Source organism: Falco naumanni, chromosome 5 (assembly GCF_017639655.2).
Source record: "Falco naumanni isolate bFalNau1 chromosome 5, bFalNau1.pat, whole genome shotgun sequence".
Classification (NCBI taxonomy): Eukaryota; Metazoa; Chordata; class Aves; order Falconiformes; family Falconidae; genus Falco; species Falco naumanni.
In genome coordinates, this window is record NC_054058.1 from 17,014,060 (window position 1) to 17,032,112 (window position 18,053).

Sequence of the window (18,053 nt, forward strand, 5' to 3'; positions counted from 1 at the left end):
TGGCACCTCTCTACCTGGTCTTGGATTATTAGTTGTTTTATTTGCAGTCTGCTTTGGAATAGGGTCTTGTGATTTTTTATTAGTCCTCAAGTGAGATGCCCTCTCTGCCCTTGAGAAACTAAAATTTAAACAGATGTAACTTGGGGGAAATGAATGCATTTGGCAGCTCTCCTGATTCCTTGGCTTTTTGCATATTCTGCAGAGGCAGTGTTATAACAATATATATTTTTGGAAAAATTAAGCTGAATTTTGAGCTTGTCCCATCCCATGCCCTCTGTCCAAACTGCTGTTCAAAGTCAGCATCGAATCAAGTCTGTGGCTATTGGATGTGGCCCATGTAATGCAATAAACAGTCTTCTGTTTTATTTAATTAACTTCCATGGCAAAGGAATGCTTTGCGAGAGCTATGCAGAAATCCTGAGATAAACATGTACTTCTTTAAAAATATTTTTAGTACTGCAGGCCTGAAAGCTGCATAGTTTTGGACTCATAGTTCATGAAATTGGTGATGATGACGATGGGAGAGTCCTGCATGGTGTCTCCACTGAGCCCAGGATGGTGTTAGCGCACTGATCCCTGGAGGTATTTAAAAGATGTGTAGATATGGCACTTAAAGACATGGTTTAGCGGTAGACTTGGCAGTGCTGGGTTTACAGTTGGACTCAATGATCTTAAAATGTCTTTTCCAACCTAAACGATTCTGTGATTCTAACTTTGCAGTGATCTAAATATAATCAGTTATGTTGGGTTATGGAGCACTGGTCTAGATGATGCAGTCGGCTCTCCCAACATCGTTTTTGGTGACGCTATGTGATTTAGGACCATTAATGATGCCATCTTTCAGTGTAAATCAGTGGCCACACGCATCCTAGTGCTGATCCTAGGCCATAATTTGATGAACACTGTTCTGTCCACCATAAGCCAGCCCTGGTACTGAAGGAAAAAAAACTGGTCAAGGTCTTCAGATTTCCTCCTCCCTTCTGTTTTCACAAATGTGATTCCAGCAGTGTGTGAACCAGTGCAAGGACCTGCTCTGAACAGATATAGAAAGGCTGCTTCTGGTATTGGCTTAAGCTGACTAAAACCCAAACACCCATGGCAGTCATAGTTGGAGTCAGAAATGTACCTTGTTTTCTGTCTTGAAACAGTCTCACAAAGTTGATGCGCAAAGGTAAACAATGGTTATGTTTCATCCAAATGTCTGCATTTCTGAATGCTTCTGTGTAAGGCTTTTGGGGATCCTTTTGGCTGGATGCCATTTGCTAATTACCTAATAAATGTATTAAAACCATCATAGAATTCAGATGTGTAGAAGTTGTAGCTTTTAAAGTTTGAAGGATGCATGATGAACATTGTTTACCTTTAAATAAAGGTTAAAATAAGTTACCTGTAAATAAAGAAAGGATGAAACGGCAAGTTTGGATCTTAACCTGGAAGCATTCATAAAAAGTGGATGTAGAATTCTGTCTTCTGTATGGGCAGTAAGATACAAAAATCTCGCAACACCTTGAAAGTCCCATTTCCTTTTTAATTATGATTTCTCATCTACTTTTATTTATTTTCCTTGAGGAAGAATATAGTGACAGGCAATTTTTGCATAAAAAAATTGTAGTATGGCTTAGCAACAATGTGCAATGCTCTTTAAGGTTTAATATTTTACTTTAAGGTTGATTAATCACACAAAGAAGCTAATGGAGAAAGAAGAAAAGCTCTGCATTAAAATTCTTCAGACATTACGAGAAATGCTTGACAAGAAAACTAACTTTGCGGAAGAGGTACTGCTACCATTTTAGTATTAAATATAGAACTAATAGCATGGTATTAAAATGTTGGCTTTAGGACAGTAACAGAATCTGACATGATTTCAATTTCATACATGTTTTAAAGATAACATGGTGTCTTAGGAACAATGTGGTAAGGTAGAAAGTAAGATTGGAACAAAAGAAACTATCTGCCTTACATAGTTTTGTATCAGGGACTTGACAAGAATCGAGGTGAATTAGCAGTAGCAAGAATTACTATATATGATTATTATACACGGGCTATCCTGTATTTCTGGAGACTAGTCTTCTTATGTCACGTCTGACTTTATCTGTCATAAAATCAATTGGAAATATAGGGATTTTTAATTGCAAGTGTACAGTTTTTTTCCTGCTGCCTGTTGTGCCAGACTTTTATACTCCATATACTTTTTTAATGCTTGGAAATGTGTGATGGAAATATGTAATGTTTAAGAAGAGTTGCCAGTTTTGGGGAGAAGTGACATAGTCTGTACTCTGTGTCTAATTATTTCTTGCACTCCTTTCTCTCTCCTTATTGCCTAGTTTTCTCTTGGAAAACCAAGTTTTTCAAATATGTCTTTCATCTTGCCCTGTGCCTTTGGGTATCAGTAGCTAGATTCAGATTTACATGTCAGCTGTCCATTCTTTTTGAGCTTGATCCCTGTGCCTTTTGTGTGGTTTCCTCTTACCCATATTTCTGAGTTTCTCCCAAATTCTTTCACTCTTAAATGTGAATCATAGAGCTATTATCTAATCTAGCAGTGCCATTATTTTCATTTGTTCACAGCTGACATGTTTAGTCAGGTATGTTCATGGGTTTGACTTTACCTTGAGAAAAAATATTGATTACAGCCCAGTGTCACACAGTTTCACACTTAGGCTTTTACACCCAAATATTTTCAGATGTCTAAGTAACAGCACTTATTCATGTTATTGTACTTAGCAAAATTATCCACCATTCAGGTATACTAGCTATGAGAGTCAATCTTAACCCCAATTTAACCGTAAGAAAAATAAGGTCTATGGTGACTGAGATGCCCACACCTATTTCTGGGGTTTTGAAATATTAATTTTAAAATTAAATGTTTTGGTCCTGTCATACGATGTGATAAAGTAACAATACATTCTTTCTCTTTTATGATGGATTAGCCGTGTATTAGAAATGGGAAATATTCACAGTGTGTTTTTTTTTACTATACTGATTGTTTTGCTTTCAACATATGGGCCTGGGAACGTACTGCCCAAGCTTCTAAGCAACCTGCTAGACAGGATAAAAAAAAATCTCAAGGCAGAAAGGTGAGATGAAGACAAAGGCAGCAACAGCAAAACATCAGCCCTGCTCTTTACAAACAACCAGTGCAGGTGGAGAAAACCAACCTCCTCTTTACCTCCTGCTCAAAGAAAAATGTGGCAAGGCCAGGGCAGGCAATTCTTTTTTTTGATGTCCTAACAAGAATTTCACAGGTGAAGCAGATATTCTTATTCTTAATTATTAATAGTATTTATTCTAATAGCTTTCTGGGTGCATAATGCCACTGCCATCACATGGAAAAACTAATTTGCTTTTGTAACTGCATGCTATGCTGAACTTTGCCAAACCTCTCCAAAATAATTACGTAGACCCACCACAAGTTAACGTCATCTCAGGACTACAGGGGGAAACAAAGCAACGCTTTAATATATGACTTAAGCAAACAAAATATTTGTCCGTTTTCATTGCTCTTTGTACCCTGTGGTGGATGCTGATAAAGCCAGACTGAGTGAAGCCACCAGAGGGAGTGTGCTCCAATGATATGGAGGGGCTCTTCTTCACCCAGCCAACCCAGCTCTGATTCTCAGGAGTGGACAGGGGAGGTATGCCCAAACCCCTCGCGTGACTTCCACCATCTCAGTAGGGCATGGTGGGTGGAAGAGGTCTTCAGGAAACAGCATTTCTCCCTTGTGCTTCTCTCGAGTCCCATTGATTTTACACTGAGGAGTGTAATGAGTCAGTGCAAACAAATAAATGAGTAAATGAGCTTGTATGGTTTGCAAGTGCTTCTCTAGCTTGCTACTCTTATGAGTCATTCTTCATGGTATGGACTTCAGAATAGTAAAAATAGCACAATGAATAGCCCCTTGTGCGTATTTCCAACTTTTTTTGAACTGTGATCTCACAGCCTGCAAAATTACTCAGTAATGTTATGAAGATACTAAAAAAAATTATAGTAGTAAATACATAATGGTGATACCAGAACAAAGCTACAGAGGGACACGTGACACTTTTACAGGAAGCTTGAGTTTGTTAATCACCCATCATAATGTACTTTGTGTGATAAATTTGAGAGAAATGGTAAACCTCCAGTTTCTGAAGACTCCCCCACAGTGAGAAACAAGGAAGAAATAATGAAATAAAATGTCTTCCTCTCTCTTTCTCTTCCCTTTCCCTCCCGCAGCTGAGACCCAGGTCTGGGAACCTGGCCTTCTACCATCTTTATCTTTCATTTGACCATTAGAAGGTAGCCTGTTTCATTGAAGGAACAGGATGACAAGAGAGCTGTAGGTCCTTATTTCGCTGATTTTATGCCTTGTCCTGTATCCACTGTCTCAGCTCTGTTGTTGTGCCCCTCCTTGCTGGTGTGTTTCAGGGTTGCTTGTGCTCTCCTGGCCCTGTCGGTTGCCCTTGCAGTCAGCCTTTGAGGCAGTGCTTGCTTGTGCATAGTTTTTCTTAGTGCCTCAACATCTAATCGTGCTAGGAATCAAAGTTTAATTTCAGAAGTTTGATTTAAGGTATATAAATGACAATAATACCTCTTGGTCATTGATTGGCTTTCATAAGTAATTGTGGGTGATTATTACTGTCTCCTGGGAGTTCTACGTTAAGTCCTAGTCCTATTTGTATTGATTAGGTAACTAACTGGAACAAAACTTGATCTACAGCCCCTCTCTTACAGAGGGCTCTTCCAGAACACTGTCAAAACACTTGTGTAAGGCAGTATGTGGAGGAAGTCGACATTGACATTGCCTCTGTTCAAACAGTTGCTGTGGTATAGATAAAAGGCTACTTCAGACTGACTGTTTAAGAAGAGAAAGGGGAGAGACAGAAAGGACTGTGTTTGGACTAGATCTGCCCTATCTGTGTTTTGTTACTTTGTTGCTGGCCATTTCTGTACCCATTTTACAAAACCAGAAGGATCTTGGTCTAGAATTTTTGAGTTTTTTAGGTAAATCTTTTTTGTCCTTCACCATCATACTTGTTTAATTTCTGTGCAAATGGTACCTCTAGACCTACTTACATGTCTCAGTTTTAATCTGCTCCAAAAGCATCCGAGACATGTAGACCACAGGCACATGTTCACTTTGCAAATGATGGGAGCAGTTTATAAACCTTAGCATTATCTTGCTGCCCTGCTGAAAGCTGCTGTCCCTAAAATGGAGCTGGTGGGCCAGGAGAGATGAGTCCTCCCAGCTGCTTCCAAGCAGGTTCAGAAGACTAAATTAAACCCTTCCTCTGTGAATTTGGACGAAGTTGCTGAACTCTTGACCGAAGTGTGTTTATATGGCAACTTCTTAACCCACTACTGCTGGTGGCATGTCAATGCCTTGGGCATGGACAGCCTTCTGATTTCCCAACTCTTTTTAAATGAGGTCAGCATCTCTGGGGAAAAAAATAATCTCTCTGATAACATGTGTATGTTACAAGTTTAGTGTAACATCATTACTGCCTGATCAAAGTGTTAATGGATGATAGTGAATTACAGAATAAGGCAGAATCCAAGCCTGTATATTCTGCCAACTGGTAGTTCCTAAGGGAAACACTATCACAAAAAGATTGAACCCTTCAGTAAGGGTTACTTTTGCTGCAGAACACAGAATTTATATTTTTTTCCTGCTTTAGGTGTTGAACTACAGTATAAATAATTGAAAATTGTATTTTTAAGTGTCAGTAGAACAAAGACTATGTAAGCTGCTTAATTGTCAGAAATAAGTAGTTGTGCTTTTTGCCTTTTTTGGAAAAACTCATGGAAAATGTTGTCTTGCTCTTACACGTTTGCACTATCTTCATGATTTAAAATTACAGAAGTAGCTTTGTAGCCTTTCACTTTGCAGTGTAAACACTTCTGCATTCCACTTTAGATATGAAATGTGAGCTATCCTCTCTTTGTTTGCAGCAGCAGCACCAAATATACATGTGAAAGAATAGTACAGCTTTGGTATAAATACAAATCTATTTTATTCCTGTAAGATGTAGTCCCTGATATGGCCACTATTGGCTTTTGGTCATTTTGTGCCAGAAAACCGGAGTCTTTTCATGTGGAGCTGTTAACAAAACTCCAATGAGTTTGTCAAAAGCAATAGTCCCAGTTCATGAATGTATTGATCTACCAGTCAAGCTGAAACCAGTGGGAGCTGCAGATCATCTTCTGCTGGAAAAATGGTCTCAATGTGTGTCAGAAGTCAGGAGATGTTGCTGGGAGCTACTACAGTGTCCTAGCAATGCAGCTCTTTGAATCAAAGACATTCTCAACTTAAACTGCATTCTATTCTATAGCTCATCTTTTCAAGATGATTTTACTTATTTGCATCTGCAAATTAAGCAGCATTCAGGTAAACAGCATATCTAGATAAAAATAAAAGGGGAAAAAATAGAATGATTCTGAATATGTGGAGCTTGCTGAATGTATTATACCTTAAAAGGATGCTTATTTTAAATGGGGAAGAACAGGATCCAAAATTCCTTTATTTGTGTTACTACTCACATTTTGGATTAGTGGCACTGCAGGCATTCTGAAGAATTACATTTAATTTTACACTATTTCTGCTGTTTTATTTGTGGTCTTTTATAAAAATACCTATGCACTAGCCTGTTTTTTCTTGTTGTCAATAGGCCATTCTCCTGACTAAGCTCAGTGTGGCTGTGAATAGGGGGTTAGAAATGCTACAGGAGAACGTTTAAGCTTAATGCTGTTTATATTGAATTTTTTAAAAATCACTTGTACATTTTAGCCGGTGAAGGACATTTTTGCAGTATCCTGCATTAAAAACTCTGTCCATAGGAAAACAGCCACAGCTGGGGGGGGGGGGGGGGGGGGAGCTGCAGGTGCAGGAAGGAAGAATGTTTGGTTACCTTTAGCAGTGCCAGCCTGGTTGCTGTGAGCAGCACGTACTTCTGGTACAGTCAGGAAGCTGCTGTTGTGGTTTTGTCATGACAGTTAAGTGATGAAGTATGGCAGAGAGTTCAGACACAACTGGGACAAACCCCTCCATCTGTGTGATGATTTACATGAAGGTGGTGGTCTGTTGTAGAACTGAAGCTTGCACTGATTCACTGCAGTGGAGGACTCAAGCTTTGCTATTGCTGTGACTCCTCTGCGGCTGTAATTGCAGTGGCAGGAGCATCAGAGCTTTCAGATATCAAGACTAAACACTAATTGTGGTCAGACCTTTAAAGTGTGGTAATTTCTAGTTATACCCATACACTGACGTTTTACAAGCCAAAGAAATAAAACCTACAGAGAAACAAACCAACGCAGTTTCACTTTCCCCCCCCTCTAGGTTTCAATCTGGAATAATTAAGCAAAGAGATACCACAAGGCATGTGATAACTGTTGTTTGTCCTAGCTAGGTGGTGTTAGCCATAGGGCTTAGTGCCTCGGGCCATCAGCCACTATGGCATATTGTTATTGCTGCATGTTTCTGGTGTGTTGACACGTGATATCAACTAGACTATTCTGAAGTAGCATCCTGCATCTTTGCAGTATCCCTTATCCCTCCTGTAATGCACATGGTTCTGAACTAAAGGAGGATACTGCTGTATGCTGTGGGGGACATCCCCCAGAGATTCTGCTGGGTTTCCAGTCACGTACATCCATAGAAAGGTTTATTTTGTTGCTAGTGCATAAGCCTGTAAATGCCTGGTATGTGAAAAGCATGACTTCTTTTTAAGGTGAGATTTTTTTTTTCTGTAAGTAACAGGCCCCAGATACTTGATCCAGCTTTGGACTGTCATCTGCTTGTGTTCAGAAGCCTGTTCAAAGCCACTTTACTTGGGGCGTTTGTGAGGTCTTCATAGCGGTGGTCTGTGTCAAGGATAGTTTCAGGCAGAGTGCATTGCTCTTGTTGACCTGGACAAGAACTCTAAACTGAAAGTCATATATTGAGGACAGGTAGGAGACAGCACTTCTGACCTCTTGTGAAGTGTAACGTCCTGATCTAGTGAAAGGCAAGAGCACTTTAATCTGCTGCCGTGGGAGTGAAGCGCATGCCTAACTACTTTGCAGTACTGGGTGCATTCATGATTTTGTGCTCTCTTTTATAATTGTTAACTGTTATTGTGATCCAAATACATTATCTCCAGAGACTTAAAGGTACTTTTAGCTCAGGTGATAGTTGATTGAGCAATGGTGTTCACTACTCACTGGTACTTATCCTTGTTTCAAAACCTTGGTTATTTTCTGTTTGTTTGTTTATTCCCCAAGTCACAAACAAATCTAGTGGCTGAAAAAAACATATAGTTGTAAACACATTTCTTCCAAAAGATTGTAGCTTCTCAGCAGTTCATATTTATCAAATTTTAGGAATATGGTATGTTTCTGTTGTTATCCAGTTTTGTTTCAGAAATATTTAGCCCCAAATCCTGATGGATAAATTGTTTTGGAACTTGTATCTTCTGCCTTTCTGACATCATCTTTCCTCTAAAGGAGCATCTGATACTGTAAAATATTTTTTCTGTAGTTACTGATTTAGACAACATCAGCCAGAACAGTAACAAACTGGAGTAGCTCGTTCCTTGCTCTGAACTTCAAATGACCATCCTCTGCTCTGGAATTTCCCCTTTACAGAGTGTACGTGACCTAAGGATGCTCCTTGTTTTCCCCCTATCAATGGATCTGATCTTAAGAACACCAAGTAAGAAGATCTTAACTGCCTGCAAACTGTTTGTCATCCTTCTGTATTAATATTCCTTCTAGTTAAAAACAAATAGAAAAGAGTGCAGGGGAAGAGAGCTGTTTAACAAATGAAACCTTCAGAGCTGTGAATATGATTCATCTCACCTTATTCAGGTACAAAATTTATGGAACTGATCAGGATCCTTTATGTGAACAACAACAACTGGATTTTATTTTTGTTGTTGTTTTGCATACAGGTGGGATGGATTTCAGTAAAGACTTAATCTGGAAGTTGAATTCCATGTTCACTGTAGCTATTTGTATCAAATTCTACATTATGAAGGCATCAGGATCAAGGTTTTCTTTCTGACTGGTTTTATTTATATCTTTTAAGTCATTAATAAAGCAGCCATGATTTTTAGGAATTAGTAGAAGGTTCTAGCAGATACTAGATTGGCCAGGGGCTAGGTAAATGACCAAAGGTATGTTGTAGGTTAATATGTGAAATGAGTCAGCAGGGGTTTGGAGTTTTATGTGAGAATATATTCTTATGCATAAATATCAAATTTTTTTTAGATTATTTATTTCTATTCCATCTCTTTTTTTTTTTTTAATGAGCAATGTATTACCTCTGTGGTGGAGTCATATTAGAAGATAAATATTTGCATGGGCATTCTGCGTCCTACCATATTGTTTCATTTTTAATGGAGTAGATGTTCTTGCTTAGAATATAAAGTGTCTGATATGCGTTAATGCTCTCAGGGTTACTTAACATGAGGAAAAACCTAATTCCCATGGCCACCCTAATTTTAGTGATTGGCGCTTGTTTAAAGTATCCAGTTGACATCCAAAGAGGCCTGCGTCTGTGCTTACTCGCAGAGCCGGAGCATTTCACCCAGGTACTGTAGAGGTTTTCATACCCTGCCTGTCCGATGCTGGGAAGAGCTACAGTGAGGTGAAAAAGGGAGTTCAAAGGAACATCTGAGTGATGAGTGTGGCGGAGAGACAAAGTGCAGGCATCCTGAAGTATTAGTTGCTGTACAGAAAGTCTACATTTCTGAGCAGTTTCTGTATCACTGCTGGGCAACATTTATAATTTTTACTGGTGAGCACAGAGGAGTGCTGCAGTATCGCAGAGACCACTGTGTGGCAACTGTGGACTTTTCAAAAATGTCTCCTGTCTGTGGGAGCAGGTCAGCTGCTGCTGCTTCTGCACAGCTGAATTCCCACAGCAGTCAAATGTCTGCAGTCGTGGAGGGGGCGAGAGAAAATGTCTCCTTTGGTTTTGAATTTCCTTGGAAGGGGAAAAAGGTTCTTTTGTTTTCTGGTTGGGTTTTTGGTGGATTTTTTTTATGTGGGTTTTTTTGTTGTTGTTGACTGTCACAAATTTGCTGTTGCTTTATTTAATATGTTTGAGCAACAACCCTGTTTGTACTTTGCAATCGCACCAGAGATAGCAGTGAGCAGAATTCAATGCATTGTATTAAGGATGGCCAATGAATATTTATGATAGACCTAGGGAGCCAGTAATAAAAATGAAATCGGCATGATGCCACTAGATCCAAATCTTTGATCTCTGTTTTAAAAGAAAATACAATAAAGCAGGGGATAATGGACTCATTATAATGGAATGGTTAGTTATGGTTAGTCAGGGCAGTGTGAAGAGGTGGCATTACATAACCTGCTTCAGTCCAAGATTTACAATTCAGAAAAGCATTTCAGGAACTGAGTTTCCACAGAAAACCTCAGTTTATGATGTATTTTAGTTTAGTCAGTCCAAGCACAAAGAACTAAAAACGTATCTTTTTCAGATACCAGGATGTGCTGTGCTCTTGCTTTACCAGGGGAAGCAAAAGCAGTAAGAACTAGCAAGGCTCTTCTACTCAACCTCTTTCAGTGCTCCTGCTCATCTATCACCCTGTGAGCAGGTAGAGAGGGTTGAGTGTTGCAGGAAGGTGGAAATTAGATACCACTCCCTGACCAGGCTGTCTCTCACATACCAGATGTGAGAGGACACATGGGGTCATCAGCAGAGAGGGCAGGGCTTCCAGTTTGGCATCACCCAGGAGGATGCAAGGGTTGTAGCTGGAGATGTGTGCCCCAGGGAGCCACCTACCTCCATCAGGAGCAGGGAGAAACTACTGCAATGTGCTGAAACAGCTTTGAGGAAGCCTAATGAAGGAGTTGGTGTTTGATAGGGATGGGGAGCAGGAGTGAGCGAGCTATTTTTCTTTTTAATGGTTGCAATTACTTGCTTAACACCCCTGCCACACTAAGCAAGACACAGAGGAGGGTTGATTCCAGGCCTTAGATGAAAGCTGATCTTGAAGTCTCTGTCTAGCTAGACATGAGGAGGAAATGGAAACTCACTGTTTTCTGATTTGTTTCATACTGATGTAATTTCTAAGGGACTTCATCACTAATAACATCTGGCAAGGGATTAGTCTGTAATATGGTACATCTCCCCCCTCTCCTCCTTTTCAAGAAAAAGAAAGTATATGCTATATTAAACTTTGGAAAACAGCTATTAAGCAACCACAGTAACTGCTTCTGATAGGGCTTTTTTTTTGGGGTGGGTGTGTGTGTCTGATGAGGATTTTACCCAGCATGTTTGGCCTTGGAGGAGCGCCTGGATGGTATTTGCCAGCTGGAATTGTCAGAGCTGCTTTGTCTTCTGTCCCAGGAAAACAGAAGCCTGGCGGACAGTCACTCTCGCTCTTATTTCATATCCCTGCTTAGTCAGAGTTGCCAACCCCAAGCACTGAAAACCCTGAGTCAGGCCACAAACAAATCACGAGATTTGGCTTGAAAAATCACGAGATTTTTTAATCACAAGTGGTTTATTTGGGATTTCTTTGAGTCTGTAGAGTGTCTGTTCTTCCAATTTTATTGTACAAATCCCAGAGCTTGAAATATGCTTTATTGAATTATGCATGTGTTTGTTTACTGAAATGAAAGCCAGGTTCATTTATGGTTACCTGACCTCTGTAGTTCACGGGGAAAAGACCAGAATATCTAAATGATCAGAGTTGACCAGGCTGCTCAATGAGGAGCCTGTTCTGGAGTTGGTGATTGCCCTGAGGATTATGAGCTTAATTATCTCGGTGTCACTTTGACCCCTAGGCTTTTTGCAGAGAGCTTTTTTGTTGGGCACAGCCTGAAAGTGCTCTTTCAGTTTATGGCAATGAACACTTTGTGCAGGTTGTGCCTTGTTTACCTTGCAGCAGCTTTTCATGGGCAGCATGTGGCACCTTGCCAGTAAGGCCCGATTAATCCCTTTTCTTCCCACTGCAGTTTCACCATCGCTCAGGTCTAGCTTGGAGGCGCACACGTGCGAATGCTTTCTGCTGTACACAGTCACAAGTGTAACGTGCTGACACGGCATAGGTGTCAGCGAGAGGCAGTGCTGGAGTTGAGCTGGCTGAGCTCTGTGACAAGGAAACGTGCTCTGAAGGTTTGGGCTAGTCTTGATAACTCCAGATGCAGAGCTGTCACTAGGGGTTGGGGAGAGGACCTTATCACACTGAAAATTCCTCTTGGCAGAGTTGTCCAAAACATTTTGTCCCCAAGTACTGAGCAGTTATACTAGCAATGTCTCCTTATATTCCTTTTTCCTGCAAGCTTTTTATCCCCTGGCCCCCTTTATTTGGTTTGTGGGGTTGTTTTTTTTCTTGCTTTCCTCCTCTTTCAGGGAATAGTTTGGGTTGGAAGGGACCTTTAAAGGTCATCTAGTCCCATATGTCCCGTCCCCCTGCAATGAGCAGGTACCTGTAGAAAACTTGAGGGTTTGACTCCTTATTTGTATATGGTAGCATTTGTGTTCCACTAGTCCCACACCCAGTAGGGCTGGATGCCAATCTGTCTCAGCTGCAATAGACATTTAGATAACCTTGACTCAAGTCTTTCGGTATGAAGACTTCTGACTGCAGGGGAACAACAAGCTTTCCTTGAACAAGGTATTTTCTCAGCTACAACCAGCTAGAGGTTCTCAGCTCTAGGGCTCCCCCCAGGCCACTCTACTGGGCACAGTTTAGCCCTTTAGGAAATCAAACTCTTCTAAATATACAAACGTTTGACTGTGGCTCTCTAAAAAGTAAAATCTGTGCATTTAAACAAATGCTGGAAGTTCCTGCACGGTATTGGGAGGTTCTTCCTTTTTTCACTAGTCTGGGCAGTTTTTTTCAAAGGGGCTAGAAACATTGCTGAAGAATAAACTCTGCAGCCTGAGTTCCCTTGGTTTTGTGAAGAGACCCGTATTAACTACGTTGCTTTGGTGAGGCAGAGGAAATAACAGTGGTAATTCACGGCTAGCAATAAAGTGGGTGATGGTCAGTAAATTAATCCTGGATGGCACAGAGGATTGTTCTGGTTATATGTCACAATCTTTATTAAATTTCTCCTGGTTGTTGCTAGCATTTTGTTTGTGTAGTCATTTTAATTCTCATAATAAAATTCTGACCATAAGGACCTAGAAGGGGCCTTTTGAAAAATGGAAGCTGAACGGTTTAAGCTGCCCTTTTCTTCATTTCTTTCACATTTATGTAGTCTTACAGTGAATAACATCACACATGGGGAAGAACTCAGATTGTATTATTTGAGTTTGTATTTTTGTTCTGGTGCTGTGTGTCGAAATGTTTGCATGGAGGGAAAAAAAAAAAAAGGGCAACAAAAAAACCCCAAACCCTCAGCCAGAGTAACAGGTTTAAGAGATTACTTTGGGCTGTGGTGTGCTCAGTCAGAAACAAGTAATTTGTATTGCAGAAGTCTAGGCAAAGTGCTACCTATTTCTGCCTGTGTGTGCAAATAACCTCCTGTGCCACACAGCCAAAGGGAGTCAAATCAGAGCAGTGCTGGCTGCATTTGAGCATGCCAAGCACGCGTGTTGAGCTAGGATCGGGAGGTGGCAGATGAACTGGCTCCTTCTGGAGTCCTACCTGATGCTCTCAGTGGTTGGCTAGAAGAGTTTGCTCTCTGGAGTGTGGTCTGCAGAGAGTCACTTGACTTAAATGAAGCTGTTTATATAAACAGATTATTTCCATACCTACGATACTGAAAAGAGCTTGTTTTAACTCAGTAGCAAATTCTAGCATACCAGGTAATCTAAATTCAGGTCTTTTACTTCCTTCTTTAAAAAAAAAAAAAAAAGAAAAAAAAAAGGAAGTCAACTAGTTGATACATACTTCGACATCTTAACCCAATTTTTAAACTCTAAACAATTAAACCATCTCTCTTTTCCCATTTTTGCACATACTTTTTCCTTTTCTCTAGGTTTTGTTCTGATTTTTAGCTGAAGAAGGACTTTATTTTGGAGCAGGAGAGGAAGTATTGCTGGGATAATGTTTTCTTTTGAACTAGCCAACAATTTATGGCTTCTGTGTCTTAAGTTCAGTACTTTGATCACTATCTGTCTTGTTTTGCTACCAAGCCCTACACAGTGTGATTTTACTATTGAGCCAGCTAGGGAACTGCCCCACACAAGAACCGTGAGGTAATAAAATCAGAGTAAATTAAAAGTGTTTTTCCAAGCCCCCTGCACGATTCTGAACTATTAATTTCCCACTGCAGCTTTGCCAGCTGAAAAGTAGCTGCTTTATTGCCCCGGACTACGCCATGCACGTACATCTCCATCCTCCAGCAGGGGCCTCCAAAGCCACAGGAGGTGGCAAACCAGCCGCTGGGCAGCTGCAGCACTGCACAAAGGGGCCCTTTCAGACACGTTCCTGCGAGGAGAGCACATGTGCCTCCAGAACAAGTTACAGTGCCCATCTGACTCGAGCAAAAGCCACCCTGGGGAAACTGTCTTATATTTTTCTTCTGAAATTGGTGAATAGATATATTGCCCTAATGCTTGTTTCTGACTTGATGAACACTGTGTTTGGGCCCGGGACTTAGTTCCTTCTGGATTCTTCTGTTGTGAGGCAGGTTGCTGAAGGACAAGGGAAAGGAACTGATCTCCCCTCTGACAGGCTACTCAAATACAGCATTGCTTTTTGCCCCGAGTCTGCTGTGCAGTGATGTACCATCACTGTGGACACGTGTCAGTGCAGCAGAGGGTACTTTTTAAGTATCAGAAGCTAACTCCTGTTTTGGGCTCCTCTCCAGAGGGCCGGATGACTCACCTTCAAAGAAAGTGGAAGCAGGACTTTGTGTATGACAGTGCAGAACCTAGCGGTTGGCAGGATGCCTGTTTTCTCCTCCTTAAATCAAGCAAACAGTGTGCTCCTGGGCTTTGTGAATGAAAGATTTGTTGAAAAACCCCACTGATTTAGTAAGCTTGGCTTTGGATTATCTACATAGATTCTTGTTCTGAACTTGGCTTCTCTGGGGAAGAAGCATGCTTTTTCAGATTTGCTGACATGTTGGCATACACGAAAAGAGGCGCTTCTTGGGTTGTACAGACTTCAAAGAAGACCCTTCCTGCTGTGTTGGCCACCTTGACTTGTAATGCCCATTCTCCTGAAGGAAGAATTCAGGGTCAAGGTGGCTCCAAAAGTCTGCAACCCAAGAGGGTGATCCATGAAAAGACAAAGCTGAGGGACTCAGTATATACAGGTGCTGATGCCGAGCATGGGGTGCCCAAGTCAGCAAGCTGGATGTTGGTAGGAGACCAGCGCAAGTGGACCCCGCACTGCACAGCGACCTGTGGCTGTTAATTCTAGCAAACCTGCAGATGGTGACACTGGTAGGAACGGCCGTGCCTGGGGTGGATCTAGCCCTCCTCTTTGACATGGGGAGGAGCATGTTCTACCCCCACAGCTCATCTGTACGTTATTAAACACTGCCCGTGTTGTCGGGGGCCGTCCCCTCCAGGTGAGTGACACCTGGTGCGGTGCGCGCAGACAGTGCCAGGAGGGCGCCGCCGCCCAGACCGTGCTGCACGCGCCGGGCACGGTGGCGAGCGGGGAGCGGCAGCGGTGCCCCGGGCGAGCGGGGCAAGGCGGCAGCCAGCCGGGTCGGGGCTCGCCGGGTCCCGCACCCCCGCAGCGGGTCGGGGCTCGCCGGGTCCCGCACCCCCGCAGCGGGTCGGGGCTCGCCGGGTCCCGCACCCCCGCAGCGGGTCGGGGCTCGCCGGGTCCCGCACCCCCGCAGCGGGTCGGGGCTCGCCGGGTCCCGCACCCCCGCACAGCCACTGCGGGAGGTGCCCAGGCGCACGGGTGGCTGCTGTCCGGCAGGGCGGCGGGCCGTGCTGCAGGCCGCGTGCCGCCGGTAGCCCGGGGCTAGCGCCGGCGGGGAGGCGGCGAGGCCGAGGCGCTGGGTGCTGCCGTGACCGCCAGCCGCCCCGGGTCCCCGTACCCGCCCCTGCCTGGCCGGTGACTTAACGAGCCGTTCGGTCGCCCGGAGGCGCGGCCCCGCGTTCATTCGCTGCCGCCGAGGCCCCCGGAGCATGTGACCGCGCATGTGAGCGGGGCCGAGGCTGCGGGGCCAGGGGCTGCGGCGCGGGGGGAGAGCGGCCCCGCCTCCCCCCGCCCCCCCCGCCCCCCGCCGGCGGCACCGTGCCGTTATGTAACGCCCGCAGTGTCTGGCAGCGCGCGCCGGCGGGGGCGCGTCACGTGTCCCGCGGTGCTCCCGGCCCAGCAATTCAATTAGGCGGCTTTGAACGATCGTGAGCCGGCATGAGATAAGCCGTTGCTGTTAGACACTAGAAAGCGAATGGGCTGATTAGCTGCACATGAATTGATAAATTGCTCTTGTGATTCCGGCGGGGCTGTTTGCGTGGCGCACGCATCACCGTGCCCCCAAAAAGGGGGCGAAATGCGGCGTTATGTAACCTGGCAGGGACGGCGACAAGGGGGAACAAAACGGCCACCTCTCCCCCTTCTCCTCTGCCCTCCCGTTGCCAGAAGGTCGCCGGCCGGCGTTGTGTTGCCGCTTGGCGGAGGGCTGTGGCCCCCGCCTGGTTTTTGGGGTTTGGCAGGCGCCCCAGCTGGCCCTTCAGGGTTTGGGGATGACCAGCCGTCGGGGGCTGCCAGTTTGGGCAGGGGACGCTGGTTTGGTTTGCAGACTCTGAACTCGGTGCGTGCAGGTGGCCCGTTAGGACTTGCCATAAATTATTTTGTAGGTGAGACTCCCTAGTGGCCTTGCACAGGGGTGTCTCTGTGAAGCTGCGCGTGTTCTTGCTGTGAGCCCCTTGCCTTTTATTCAGTTCTCTGCAAAAAGAAGGTCCTGTGACTGCCAGCAGAAAAAAAAAAAACCAAACCCAAACGTGGAGCAACTGGGGCAGCTGAAATTTTAAGCAGTGGGTTTTATTAATAAGCACCTGAGGAACAAATTGACATAACAGGAGCTGAAAGAGAAGCAATTCCTCCATCCCCACCCTGCAACGCTCACCCCATCTTTTCTCCAAAATACATTTTGAAATTTCATCGTTCCTCCTCTGGCGGAAGCTACCGTTCATTGTCTTGCCCTTGAAAAGAATAATATTGCTGCCCAGGAGCTGCAAAGAAACCAAACCCTCAGAAATGTTAACCTGTATTAAATCTCTGCTTTCGAAGGGCCTGAATGTATTGTTTACAGGCAGTCTGATTGCATGGCAGTCAAAACATTTTCTTCTTAAACATTTCCCCTGCCACCACTCTAGTAAGAAAATAGCCCTTTATAAAGCTGTGCTTGCAACAAAATCCAGCGTTGTTTGATAACAGGTATACTGGTTGTGCATTTGGGGAATATTCAGCAAATAGTATCACTTTATATGATACACATTCTATTATCCTGTATTTACTATATTTCCAAGAAGAAGTTATTGTTGGAGTTGCTTTTCTTTATTAGTAAGCATCACAAAATGCTGGGGTTTTTTTCCTGGTACTTAGAGGTTTTCTCTTCTTTTCTATTTCTCTTCCTGTGTTTTTTCACTTCATCTCTATATACGCAGTTAACATACTGATGTTTAAATATACATTGCAATGTGTGGTTATGTAACAGTGTCTTGCAAAGTGCTGAAAAATGATCCCTGGCTTTATCTTCTATTTTTTAAAAGTAACAGTTTTTGTGTATAATCTAGCACTATCAAAAGGCAGAGGGAGGCATGCTGCAGCTACATAAGGATCATTTTACACAAATCAGAACAAAAATAATACAAATTATACCCCAACAAATATCATATGCTACATTTCTGCTAGCCAGCAAGTCTTAAATCCAGAGTCTATAAATGTGTTTGCTAACGAGTGGATACTGAGTTGATTTAATGAGTTGGTGATGCAGTCGGTGGCTGCTCATTATCATCAGAGAATTTAACTTGCTGCAGCATCTCAGAAAATAAATGAGTATAGCTCAGACTGGACTGTGCTGTGAGAGAAATGAGAACTTTTCCACTGTGCAGCTTTAGCAGTCTTTGGTTTCTCCCACTTCATATTAGCCGTTACGAGCTGCTTTTAGGGTCCTTTCACCATCCATCTCTAACCCACGC

The 18,053-nt window shown here is 43.1% G+C and overlaps 1 protein-coding gene across 7 annotated transcripts in view; it reads left to right on the forward strand.

The window, feature by feature from the left end:
• ITPR2 (inositol 1,4,5-trisphosphate receptor type 2) overlaps positions 1-18,053 on the forward strand; it is a 268,891-nt gene that overhangs the window by 146,871 nt on the left and 103,967 nt on the right. For all 7 annotated transcript variants that reach the window (XM_040594004.1, XM_040594005.1, XM_040594006.1 and 4 more), the window contains one exon: positions 1,667-1,775. In XM_040594004.1, the coding sequence (XP_040449938.1) occupies positions 1,667-1,775 (109 nt within the window). The remainder of the gene's footprint in view (positions 1-1,666; positions 1,776-18,053) is intronic.